The sequence below is a fragment of the Podarcis liolepis genome (assembly GCF_965112155.1).
Source record: "Podarcis liolepis genome assembly, chromosome: 4".
NCBI classification, from domain to species: Eukaryota; Metazoa; Chordata; class Lepidosauria; order Squamata; family Lacertidae; genus Podarcis; species Podarcis liolepis.
In genome coordinates, this window is record NC_139558.1 from 47,769,341 (window position 1) to 47,783,290 (window position 13,950).

The 13,950-nt window shown below is 39.9% G+C and overlaps 1 protein-coding gene across 2 annotated transcripts in view; it reads right to left on the reverse strand.

Annotated features, from left to right (window-relative positions):
- CFAP47 (cilia and flagella associated protein 47) overlaps positions 1-13,950 on the reverse strand; it is a 178,705-nt gene that overhangs the window by 112,989 nt on the left and 51,766 nt on the right. For both annotated transcript variants that reach the window (XM_083498341.1, XM_083498342.1), the window contains 7 exons: positions 13,447-13,653; positions 11,289-11,382; positions 10,655-10,762; positions 9,845-10,040; positions 4,476-4,573; positions 2,873-2,989; positions 841-975 (listed from right to left, as the gene is read on the reverse strand). In XM_083498341.1, the coding sequence (XP_083354467.1) occupies positions 841-975; positions 2,873-2,989; positions 4,476-4,573; positions 9,845-10,040; positions 10,655-10,762; positions 11,289-11,382; positions 13,447-13,653 (955 nt within the window). The remainder of the gene's footprint in view (positions 1-840; positions 976-2,872; positions 2,990-4,475; positions 4,574-9,844; positions 10,041-10,654; positions 10,763-11,288; positions 11,383-13,446; positions 13,654-13,950) is intronic.

The following is a 13,950-nucleotide window of genomic DNA, read 5'->3' on the forward strand; positions in this document are numbered from 1 at the left end:
AAAGCTCTCACCAGACAGTTTATTCTAGAATGTTCTTAAACACAACACCACAAAGAGTGGTATTGTGAACCAATAGTGTAATAAAATAATGCCAGGTAGGGATGTGTTATTCATGTAGCAATAAAATCAGTAAAAAGCTTGAGAGTGTGAGGAAAAAGTATTTAGATTCTGTTTAAAGGCCACTAGGCTTGCTCCTGGTAAACACCGTCTTGATTGACTTTTCGTGCCAGCCCAGAGCAGGACCTCTGAAACTGATCTTAAGAGCCCAGGAAGGTTCAAGCAAAAACCATGCAAGATCTCTGTTTATTTTACACAATATTCTGTTGTCAGTACAATGTAGCACATACACTGGGAAGTACAGTGCTCCTTATTCCCAGTGATAACACTAACGGATGTCTGTGATGTCTGAGCTGCCGTGTTCCAGAAAGCCACTCCAAGTAGCAATTGTCCTGCTACATGGGGAAAATATTGCCTTTCCCCAGCACTGAAATATATGCAACACATAATCAGTAGCATTTACATACTGCATCTATTAAGGTCTTGTTCACATATCATGGTAAACCATAGCTAATGGTTTGCCATGATCATGCCCTTCGCATCTGTTTTGCTCTTCTCTGCTCATGCACAGAGGAAGAAACAACAATCCCAGAGATTGATCAGTAAACCAAGAACAAACCATGTATACAGAGCCTGAATTTTGGGGAGCGTAACAAACCACAATCCCTAGTTCAAACATCATACTAAGCCAGGGATTAAAGTTTTGTTTCCTCCCAGCGCAAGGAACCCACAATGTAATTTCCTTAAGGAGTCACTTAAAAGTAGAAAAAAAACAGTTAGTACCTTTCTAACAACAGTAGCATGAAGCGGACCAGCAAACTCGACAGATTTCTTAGGTAAATACTGGGGAAGCCACTCATATAAATAGACACAAAGCATAAGCATTGTGATTGGATTTGGATCACAAATGTCTGTAGCCTAATTTAAAAAAGATGCAGAGTAAGTTCATGCTGTGGATAAAGATCCCCCCACCAAAGCTTATAAATGAAGGAGTTTCAATATCAAGTTATCATCTTGACTACCGATTTTTCATACATAAAGGAACAACAAAAGCAAAGGGTAAATCCTAGACACAAGAATTTAAACTTTCAAACCCCAATACATACAAAGTATATTTCAATGAGGAACAGGGAATAAATTTTACTTTCATTGTGTTGTAATAAATTGCATGGCTGCTGAAAATGAGGATTGTAGAACTACTTTAACTAATAGAGATTACATTTTCACCAAGTTTCAACATAAAAACATATTTCCATTGTCACAGAGATCTATCATTTACATTTTAATACATTATTGAAACTGCAAGGTATACTACAAAACAAGCATTCTGAAATTCAGCGGATGCAGTTATTCACAGATACTGACTTATGACTAAATGTATCCACCCTGCCATTACTGCATCCCACATCATTTAGAGTACCTCAGTAAAAAAAAAAGGATTAACCAGTTCACATAATTGGTTCATTAATAATCTCATAAAATATGGCATCATTCATGGCACTAAAAGTACAATGCAGCTTTCTGCAATTAGAGTAAAGCAGATGAATATCACAACTGTTAATATATTTTTTATTTGCAGGGCAGAAATACACTCTAACCCAATGGATTTTATGGTAATTTGGGTTTAAAATGCAAGTAAATGACTGAATCCAGCAAGCACTGGTCTGTAGTAAAGCCCATTTGTTTAATATTCAGATTCTGTATGAAGGTAACCATTATTTTTCTATGCATAAACCAAAATATATATTATACTCTGAGTGAAAAATGCAACATTTCCAGATCCTTTGTTCAACTGTGTTGATTCACCTCAAGTCTGAGCTACAATTCAGTGACAAGCTTTCTGATTTGCTTTGCTAATTTAACAGCTGCAGTGAGGTAAAAGGTTGATGCTCAATAGTAAGAGCCCATGTTTTGCATGTTGAAGTCTCAGGTTCAATCCCTGACATGTTCAGGTAAGGGGATGTGACAGGCCCATGCAGAGGGGGCGTGGGCAGCCAGCTAACCTTGCCCCAGGCCTCGGAGGGCTAAGCTGGCTAGGGAGCCCTACCAGGGACCATCTGCATTTTTGTTTGAGTTTGTAACTTTATTCTAACAAGACTCCCAGCCCCAGGCTTCAGACCAGCTCTGCACAGGCCTTCCCACTCAAGCAGATGTCCTCTGCTTCACTTCTTAGCTCTGCTATAAGAGGCACTATACCTCTGAATACCAGTTGGTAGAGAAGACAAGAGAGACTGCTGTTATGCTCAGACCCTGTTTGTTAGCTTCCTATAGGCATCTGGTTGGCCACTGTGAGAACACAACCATCATGACTAGGAGCCACTGAGAGCTTTTATCCCCCATGAATTTTTCTAATCCACTTTAAAGCACAAACTTTGGTTGGTGTTACTACATCTTGTGTGAATAAGTTCAGTAGTTTAACTACAAACTGTGTCCAGAGGCACTTCCATTTGTCTGCCCTGGGTCTTCCAAAATTCAGCTTCACTGTCCCCATGTTCTACTGTTATGACAGAGGAAGAAAAAGAAAAACCTCTGTCTACTTTCTCCATACCATACATAATTTTAAACACCTCTGTTGTGTCCCCCCTTACTCACATTTTTGCTCAACAGTTTTGCCCCTCTGCTGTGGCAGCCAAAAAGAAAAAAAGCTCTTCAACCTGCCCAGTAGGCACCCACAGTGCCCTTTTAAGATTGCCCTATTCAAATAGTTTTACTCAATGCCTTTTAGCAAGGCCATTATGAAAAGTTAACTTATCCCAATATACAAGAATAAAGAACAAAACCGTTCACAGACCATTCATAACTTAGTTCCACTTACCAGTACATGTATGTCAAGGCTTATTGCATGAAAAGCATTTACAAGAATCAGGCAGTTGTGAAGATATTGTTCAGAAGTTTGTGGATTAGTGTACATATTCACAAAGTGTGTTGAAATCTGCAGATAAGATTAAAAAACAACAACTGAACTCCTTCTAAATCATCTTAGTAATTAGGTCCTAGTTCAGGATTTGGAATAAACATTCCTATTTGATACTTTCTGATTTCCTTACACATCGGGCTCTCTACTGCCTCGTCTTCAAGAGCTCACATGTTTCCATTCAAAATAACAGTTAGTCTTTTTCTTTGTTCCTTTGAACATTGTGGCACTAGCACACCTTGATGACACCTTATTCACAAAGGTGCAGCTTTATGTTGCTGCACTTCCTCACCTCAGTTCTTCACTTATTGTTGCTGCCACTCCAAGAATCACACCAAAGCTGGCTAACTGCATGTCAGAACAGTGGCTCATCAAGACCACTACTGTCTGCTCTGACTGACAGTCGCTCGCCAATGTCTCAAAGGTCATTCCTAGCATGGCCACCTGGGATTCTTTCAGCTGGAGATTCTGGGGGCCGAAATGGCAATGTCCAGCAACACAAAGCAGGTGCTACCCTACACCCCATTTTCTTCATCAGGAACCTCCAAACCAAAGTGATTTTGTCAGTAGAAAACCACTTAGTCAGTTTACTTGTTCTCTAGCTTCCTGCTTGACACCTAATTGACAAGCGTTTCCAGCAGGAAAAAAAGGTCTCTGCTTTAGGTGTTCATTTTGTGTTGCTTTTAAATCTGTTTTCTGGGGTGGGGGTTACAGCTTTTTAAACTATATAAATATGTTTTTATGGTTTGCTTGTAAATGACCTTGAGACATATGTGAAAGGCAATTAATTAATTACCAACTCCAACCACTCCTGTGTTTTCAAGTCTACTTAATGGCTTCCATTCACTTTTTCCCTAAAATGTAGCGAGCTAAATTTAGAATCAGCATTGTGGGACAAGAATCTGGAGATCATGCACTGGTTCCACTGTGCATTTGTTTAGCTGCAGCCATAAGCGAAGACAAAACAAATGACACTTTACCCAACAGAGAGATATATGTCACAATAATACAATTTGGATTGGAAGTGGAGGATGTTAGGAACAGACAATGGAACAGAGTAAGAGCACAAAATGGCAATGAGGGAAAACATAGAATGCATTTAGGGTAGTTAAGAAAAGTGGGTCTTGATGATGGGCATGAAGCAGAAATACAGCCTTAAATGAAGGGAGACGTGAGAGCCTAGGGAGAAGCATGTTACAAGGCAGAGACTAGAATGAAAGACTCAGATAACAGAAGCTATTAAGTTATGAGTCTGAGCACAGTGAAGGAAGAAAAGGAAAGATTAGAGAGAAGATAAAATAGGTAGCTGGCACAACAGCAAAATGAGAGACGGATAACTTGTTATTTCCCTCCTGTTCAAGCTCAAGCTGATCATGGCATTTTTTATTTTTTATTTTCAATCAATTGTCTAACAATACATTGAACACTGATTTCTCTTATGCAATACAAGTATTTTAAAACTAACTAATAATATTTCCATCAAAATAGTGAAAAACTTTCTTACCAAATAAGGGCAATATTTGGCTACTTGTGCAGCTAGGACAAGGCCATCAAGCAGATCTTTATCAAAGTTTACTATCCATCTTGTAGGTGGTATATCACCTGTTTGAAATGAGAATTTAGTGTTTTCCCCTGAAGAATCTGTGAGCCTATTCTGACAAAATTCCTCCATTTTTTCCTAGTGGAAAATCATATTATAAACATAGTACAATATTTCAAGTACGTCTACCCAATCTTCCTAGATAAATTGTGGTTTAATTCCCTCCTGCAATGTCCCCTCACCAAATTATGTTGGTAGGCTTTCGGTTCTCAGACATCTTCATCATCCTTTAGGATGAAGATCACATGAAGCCCAACCACAATAGATCCTGCAAATAGATCTATAGACTGATCTATAGACAGGCTATTCAGCACATGGAAGCATTTATAGATAAGCATTCATTGGAATTATCTATTGGCAAAGGATGCATGTATGTTACCCTAAGATGGCTCTTTTTTAGGGGAAATCTCCTAAGATAATAGCTGGAATGGAGGTCAACAAAAATTCCTTACTCTTATATATAAAAAGGTAAAGGTAAAGGACCCCTGACAGTTAAGTCTAGCCGCAGACGATTCTGGGGTTGCGGCGCTCATCTCGCTTTACAGGCCGAGGGAGCCGGCGTTTGTCCGCAGACAGTTTTTCTGGGTCATGTGGCCAGCATGACTAAGTTGCTTCTGGCGCAACAGAACACCAAAACCAGAGCAGCGCACAGAAACGCTGTTTACCTTCTTGCCGGAGTGGTACCTATTTATCTACTTGAACTTTTTGGCATGCTTTCGAACTTCTAGGTTAGAAGGAGCTGGAACAGAGCAACAGGAGCTCACCCCATTGCAGGGATTCAAACCACCAACCTTCTGATCAGCAAGCCCAAGAGGCTCAGTGGTTTAGACCACAGCACCACCCCCGTCCCACTCTTATATATACACCATACGTAAAGCTCAAAATTACTAGACACAGATTGTACATTAGCACTCAAGCTCAAGAAGCACTCTTAAAGTTTATTTGGAGCTAGTTCTCTAACAAATGAAATATTTTATTATGCAAATAAAACAGCAGATTCCATTTACTGATGCCCAGCTAAGCTGACTAGCTTTACCTCTGCTTCATTTTTTTGCTATCTCAGTCCTAACAATTATTTGCTTTTCTTGTGCACTGTTGAAAAGCAAATGCATTAATTAGAACTCCCATATGTCTTAATTGACAATTATGTTACTCAGCTTTAATAATTAATACATCAGCACTTAGAATATTTACCAGCCAAAATTGCATTAGCACTAGAGTCATAGGTAAACACCATAATGAATTAAAATGTAACCCAATTCCAAAACCCAGTCCCGGAAATTTTTAATATTTAAAAGTAAATTAGAAGGTTTCAGCTGCACTAAAAGGTTAAGCAAAGCCATTGCAACATTAATAAAGGAACATGGGGTTTATGTCACTCTATGCAAGACTTGTCATTAAATAGTCACCTGGTAGCCATGGTGACCTGAAATTGCCCCCAAGTCAGCACCTCTTATTCACAGCATTGTACTCAGCAGTCCAGCCCTTTAAAAATAAAATTGTATGTATGATTCCCACAATGTACTGTTTTATAAATGTGTGTGGTATTTTATATGTATGATATTTTGTTGATTTACTCTTAAACTATGTATTTTGGTCTATGTTGTAACTTTAGAGTTGTTTAGACAGACAACTGCAAAATTATGTATAAATAATTAAAAAAAAATTTAATCAGGTATATGCAGTTCAGTGTTGAGTGAATTCATATGAGAAAGAACATTCATTGACCAAAATCAGACAGGGGCAGCGATGGCTTGTTGCCTTGCTATCAAAAGTGCCTTCTCACCAACATTACAATTACTGGTGGACAATAGCAGTGAAGAGGAGAAACTGCAACTGCAGCCTACTTGCCCATTCACCACCTTCCTCTGGAAAGCAATAGAGAACTGGGCCCAATCTTCATGCTGGATGAGGATCTGAAAGCAGCCACTTCTGTTTCTTGTCTCTGTTCTTGATGCTCACCTGAACAAGTAGGAAACTGAGCACATGCTGATGGCACTGAGGACAAGGAGGAGACTCCAGTCCCCTGTTGTGCTGGATCTTTGCAGCTACCTAAGGATCCCAATCCCTGATGCCGGCCTAGTTCCCATCTGTCGTAAATATTCTGCTGACTATCCTGTTTGGACTGTTGTCAACATTCATTGCTATACACCCGAGATTTTGGGCATTACACTGAATACCCAAAATTTTATGAACTTTGAAGTTTACATAAGGATACTGGCAGTATTAGGTAAATATTGTAAATATATGAATACAGCTTCTTATTTTTCAGAAATAAAAATCATCTGGGATTGTCAGCAAATTTTAGGCAGATATTCATGTTAATATGCATATAACACCTGTACGCCCTAACCATATTTTAGGTTCTGAGATCAGATGCACCCACTCTTCCAAAAAGATTTAATAAAAATATTTTAGTACTAAATTCACACCACAAAGAGGTACATAATTCATAGCACTTAGCATTTAAGATTATCGCCTTCTGACTCTTGAAGTAAAAGTCTGGGAAGGCATAAACAAACCTTCCATTATTGGTCCCAAACTGCAGTTGAAGCATGGGTAAAAAAAAAAATCATTTAAACAAGTTTCTAAAGGCTTCTAAAGTTTATGATGGCTTGGATGAGTGTCAGAGCTTAAGAGATTATCACTGTGGGGGGGAATCTATATAAAATAGAATTTTGTTTAGTGCCCTTGTAGCAACAAAGAGCCTGAGAAGATAACTTAAGGCAACATCAAGAAAAGAAGGTACAGCACATGCAAGATCAAACTTATAACCTGTCATTTTACCTGACATCTCAATAGCATCCAGTTCAAAGATTTTATTTCAATGCATGGAACTAAAGGCGCTCTTTGCTCCAACTTACTAAAGAGCAACACTATTATGTAGTGCTAGACTTTCAAGTAGAATTGCTATCTGACTGGTTTTAACGGGTTCTTTAAAACAAGCAAACAAAAGCAGTTCTCAGACAGCTGAACCATAGAAGCCCTCAAGCATTCTGCATGTTCAGGCTGCAGAACCAGAGGAATCCATGCAGGCAATCTGCTCATGCAGGGTTTTCAGTGATACAGGACATTACTAACGGGGGCGCAGGGCATGGATATATTTATTTGGCTTGCTCTTGACCAGAGGCGGAGCTAGCTGCTCCGGCACCCAGAGTGGCGCACATGCTGTGTGCCTGAAGGCAGAGCAATGGGGACAGGGCAAGCATCCAAGGAGGGTGTGGCCATGGTGAGCATCCCAGGGGGTGGAGCGAACCACCCATGGGGGGTGGAGCGAACTGCCCATGGCGGGCTGCTTCCTGGACGGGGGGGGGGGGAGGCGCGCCACTTTGCCAGCAGCCTTCCTCCCTTTCCTCTTCCTTTTGACAGCTCGGGAGAGGCTTCCCGCCCCCCCCCCCCCAGGAAGCAACCAAGTAGCGGGGAGCAATGGCGCGCCATGTGCCCACAACTCCCAATCCTCCTATGAGCTGTCAAAACAAAGGGGGAATGGGGGAAGGCCACCAGCAAGGCGGCACGGTTCCACCCCTTCCCCTGACAGCTCAGGGTAGGCTTGGGAGTCGTGGGCAGACGGCGTGCCAAATATCACCTGCCTCATTGATGACACCCAGGCAGGACCGACCCCACCACAACCCCTTCGTCCGCCCCTGCTCTTGACATCCACTGAATACAGCAACAAAGCACACCTGTAAGCCCAAATAGTTGGAACTGAAATAAATGGAAGGGTAGAACTGCACTGTAAGAGAAGGGAGTGGTGAAGAAAAAAGGAACATATGAGCCTGAGTGGCACTGTCAATCTCTTAACCATGGAGACAGATTCATTTAACAGCAGGTATAGTATGACCCTCAGTATCCCTGTTTATTATAGCACTTGTCTGTCCTTTCTGCTGCCAGTCTTCTATCACACCTGGCTGGCTTCTCCTGCCTGAGCACAGGAAATATGAACAGGTAGTTCATGTGCAAAATATTCTTCTGATATGAAATTAATACTTAATAATATAATATCAGTTTGGTGTGTATGGTGTATATGATGCAGAATTGCCACAAGGCTTGTGACGCGAATCCTTTAAATAGTCCTGTAGTTCTTGAGCATGGGTGTCAGATGGGGTGGCACTTTTGCTCTCAAACAATACGTCCTTGCATTTCCTGTACATAGCACCTTTTCTCTCTATGTCTCAGCTCTTGGAGTAGGGCCTGGATAAATAGTTCACTATTTGGACTATGTCTGAATCTGTTCTAACGCTGCATTTGTTTCACTCCGGCTGCTGTACACACCATATGGATATAGGGAAACAGGTCTGCATAAACATTCTTAAACATGTAATATAATTGAGCCTTGTGTGGGCTTCACAAACCTCCAGTCCTAGTTAAAATGTCTTTTTCCTTTCGACACAGGCTGAGGACCTGTCAAGAGAACTAGTTGGTTTGGGTCTCAAGAGTGGCACAACATGTGTTATGGCACCACATGACACTAATCCTAACCCTGTTTTGATGGCACAGCATGGAACAGGATGAGATCATTAGTGAATAAGATCAGGTCATTAATGAGGGGGAATGTCATAGGCATAGGGCAGTAATTTAGAGAAGATACATTATAAAATTATGTTGAGGCTTGGTTAAATAAAATAGCTTAAAGGAAGTATTTAAAGGATTCATATCACAAGCCTTGTAGTAATTCCGCATCATATGCACCAAACTGAAGTTATATTCTTAAGTATTAATTTCATATCAGAAGAATATTTTGCACTTTATTTTAAATGTTAATGCTTTTCTAACTTAGACTGCTTTAATCTAACTACTTAAAGATCAAACTCAGCACTGCAGTCACAGTCGGTGTCGAAAGAAGAATTATACTGACATTCATCGCTTTTACATTTTCACTGGTATAATAAAACAACAACTAAAATTTGAGCGGTGCATAGTACTGTCAGAGAGGTGAATGTCACACAATTGACTTTTAAAATGCTCTTTTCAAATGATGCTTTTGTTCTGAGACTTTGAAAAGACTTTGAGAAGTCGTTTTGTTCAAGAAGAAAATAACTGAACTGTCCAATTTAGGAAAAAATGGCCTCAAAAATTACTTTTTCAAGAGGGACTATGTTTCAAGAGGGACAGCTTCATATTTCAGTATCTGAATGCATTTAAAATGTTTTGACCAATTCTAAACTTATTTTTAAATCTGTCTTAGAAAAATCTTTACAATAGACTTCCTGTACATAAAAAACCAGGACTACCAGCAGAATACTAGTTAGCAAGTTGGTATGATTTCCCCCCACCTTTTTTGCTGTCTTTCCACACAATTGTTCGTGTCTTCTCAAAATTTCTGTTCATCCAAATAAGAAGAATTCTTTCAGATGAAGAGTATATATTACTAGACAAAGGATCAGCACTTATACGTGGAACATGTTCGGAGTTTTCTGCACTGCTCTCGGTATCATCTTCAACAACGGAGACACGGTGGAGAACCAAAATCTAAAATGGACAAACTATTTAAAACTTTCTTCTATATAATCGACAAACACAGATTTACTCAGAATAAGCCCTACTGCTCTAAGTGAGATATCTTACACAAACTCTTTACTAAGTATACTACCTAATGGTAAGATCCTGCTCTAACACAAAGGCAACTATCTTCTCCCTTTTACTTCTGCTCTATGCTTCAGAAGGGACTCTTGCCTCATGAAGCATATGTACCTATTATCTGTACCTTTAGTCTTATGTGCAGTTCAAAACATAATTATCTTTCGAATTTCACACTTCTCCAAATTTCCCAATGCAGTTCTGAGCTCAAATGTACCAAAATGCCAAAAGTGCAAACATCACATATTTTAGGATAAAATAGGTTTAGAAATATTAACAGTGAAATTACTGAAAAATAGACTCACCTGCCCATACCTATCATAACACACCATGGCTGAGCAGATGAGAAACAAAAGCAGAAAGCCGTGCTAAACCATGGTTTGCCTGCTGTACACCTGAAAGCTCAAACTACTGAATGGATTCTTAACTTAGGGTTAGCACAAACCACAGTTTCGCATTATGTTTGAACCCTGCCCAAGACATATGCACAAGCTTGCTGATCTCACCTTGTATATTTGAAGCAACACATCTGTCCACGCTCGCTTGCTCATGGCTTCAAATAGACAATCATCCAAAACATAAACGTAACTGTCATTAGGATCAAACGACTCAGCCTTCGGATAAATATGAGAAACTTGTGATTTATACTTTGATTTCATTCTAAATTGGACAACAGCAAACACTAAACATTAGCTGTTGCTTTCTAATATAATCACCCTGTATAACAAGTAGAAATGCAGAAAATGCTGTGTTATTATACATGAGGATATGCATAGTAGTGCTACAATTTAATTCACATCTACATGGGCTTCACTTCTAAATAAATATGCAAAAGTTTGTCTGTTAATAGGCTGCCATCTAGTAAGAAGCAAATCCCAACCTTCACCCCGATGAGCAACTTGGTGCAAAACTGAACATTCCCTCCATTACATAACGTTATTATAAGGTAGAGAGAATAAATGTACAGTGTAAGTCACAAGCAAACTTTAAAAAATAGTAGCAAGTATAGCACATTTGGAATTAAACACAGCATTATATGTGGCTATGCCAGTGGGGGGAAACTTATTAATCTTTATGCTTAAAATTAAGCCCAAGATCAAGATCGAAGTGCATTGATACATTTACATTATATAAAATTACCTTCACCAGAAGCTGTAAACAGGCCCATTTCTTATAATCTTCAAAGTCAAGGAGAAACTGAGGCAAAATGTGAGGAAGGCTGGCTCCTTGACCTCTAACATCAATATAGAAACAAAAATAAAGGATAAATAATAAATAAGCAAAGGTCCGTATAGTTAAAGCCATGGTTTTCCCAGTAGTAATGTATGGAAGTCAGAGCTGGACCATAAAGAAGGCTGATCGCCGAAGAATTGATGCTTTTGAATTATGGTGCTGGAGGAGACTCTTGAGAGTCCCATGGACTGCAAGAAGATCAAACCTGTCCATTCTGAAGGAAATTAGCCCTGGGTGCTCACTGGAAGGACAGATCGTGAAGCTGAGGCTCCAATACTTTGGCCACCTCCTGAGAAGAGAAGACTCCCTGGAAAAGACCCTGATGTTGGGAAAGATGGAGGGCACAAGGAGAAGGGGACAACAGAGGACGAGATGGTTGGACAGTGTTCTTGAAGCGACAAACATGAGTCTGACCAAGCTGCGGGAGGCAGTGGAAGACAGGGGTGCCTGGCGTGCTCTGGTCCATGGGGTCACGAAGAGTCGGACACGACTAAACGACTAAACAACAGCAATAAATAAAGTCTTGGAAATTGAAGTTCCTTTCTCACACTCTTCACTGATGCTCTGTGTTCATGCCCCCTTTTCTGTGCCAGTACATTTGAAATATATAGCTATGAAATTCTGCACAAAGTAGGCAGGCAAGAAATCTGTCCTAAAAATCAGGTGCACTCCTCACCACAATAACCTTATGACAAATATAGAAAATTGCAGTATTAATTTCAGTATATTTCACAAGATGTTTATAATGAAAAAGTATTCTCAGTCTGTATGCCTAGATTTCTTTGTTTAATAAGGCAGACACATTTTTCTCCTTTTAAAGGAATTGCATAAGTGTCCTATTCCTTTGTCTTACCCAGTCAGCAATCACAGTCAGAATTAAACATCCTTATCAGCATTTCCAGCCACAGTCATTTTGCAATCAAGTTCATAGTTACTGGAATTTGTATTTGAGTGAAACACGGGGTAATAAGTCAATTTTATTAACTATATTGGGCAATTTCTATATGAAAAGAACTTTAATGTGGCCACAGTGGCCTATTTTTGATGCTAGACATTCATATAAATCTTAGCACACTGCCTTCACTGCAGAAACTTCCACATTTGGTTTCGCTGGACCTGAACAGCTCTTGAACATATGATGCAATTCACAGGCTGTGAAGACCTGAATTTATTTTGAGTTGTCAAGTCCTCTGGTACCACTTTTTTACCTATGTATGTTGAGCTACATCAGTGCCTTTCACCATTTGACCTGCTTTTGCCAGGTCGAATGAGGTCTCCCTTGTGGAAAGACTGGTATGAAGAAAGTGTTGAGCAGTTTAGCCATATTTTATAACAACAACATTGCAGCCAGCCAACCTATAGGAGGAGTGCATTCCACAACTAGAGTACTATTACTGAGATGGCCTTTTGATTGGTCCTAGACCTCTTGCAGCTGGAAGTACAAGGAGGTCCTCCCCAGTAGATCTTAGGTCACATAGGGGAAGAGTGGAATGGGGAGAAGTGCTCACTCAGATAATAGTGTCTCAATCCATTTAAGGAAAGACTCAGTCCTCAGATAACCAGGTTCCTAGCTGCTTAGGGCTTATACATCAAAACCTTGAATTGTGCTCGCTAGTTAACTGCCAGCCAGCACAGATCTTTGAGGGCTGCTGTTCAATTGTCCCTGAGGACCAGACCTAGCAGAACTCTGGCAGCTACATTTTGCACTAGCTGCAGCTTCTGAACACTTTTCAAAGGCAGCCTCACAGAGAGCACCTTGTAATAATCTAAAAAAGAACAGCTGTAGCTGGAAATAGGCACTTGGTGCTACACAAGCCACCAGGGCTTCCAGCAGCTGTGAACCTGATCTTTCAGGGGGAAAGCAGCCCCATCCAAAACAGGCTGCCTACCTAATTCCCAGACGCAGGAACCACAAATCCACAGAACCTCAATCTTGTTAGGATTCAGCTTCAGTTTATTGGCCCCCATCCAGCACACTACTCCCTCCATATGCTGGTCAAGCATGGCTTAGGAATACTTTTCAACTAGACAAAACATAATGGCAAAATATCTTTAAAACACTCACCTGAGAAAAGTGATCATTGTAGAATGCTGCCAGTGAAGTTGCACCACTCTCTGTATGGGGTCACATGGCAACGACTGGCTTGAAGTAATTCCAGGCAGCAACTGCCCACTCAAATGGAGCAGCAGGTCATAAATAGTCTTTATATCTTTACCAAGGTTTTGTCTAAGCTTTTCATCAGATGGAGCCATTTGAATTTTACAGACATCACTGAGCAAAGAAATAAAAACAACTCTATTTCATTATTAAAAGCAAGCTAATATTAAAACACATTAATGTGATAACTCTCTGGTTAGAGATTTAATTATGAAATATGTACTCCACTATAGTGATTCTGGTGCTCATCTAAAGACACCAGTGTACATATAGAGCTCTGGGCCCTAATCTATACACAAACACTATATAAGATGCATCTGTGTTGGACTGTTGGATTGTATTTCTGTCTTCTCTGATAAATTAAGGTATAAAAATAAAAATTCTGTAAGATGCCTTTTACAACCATATCAT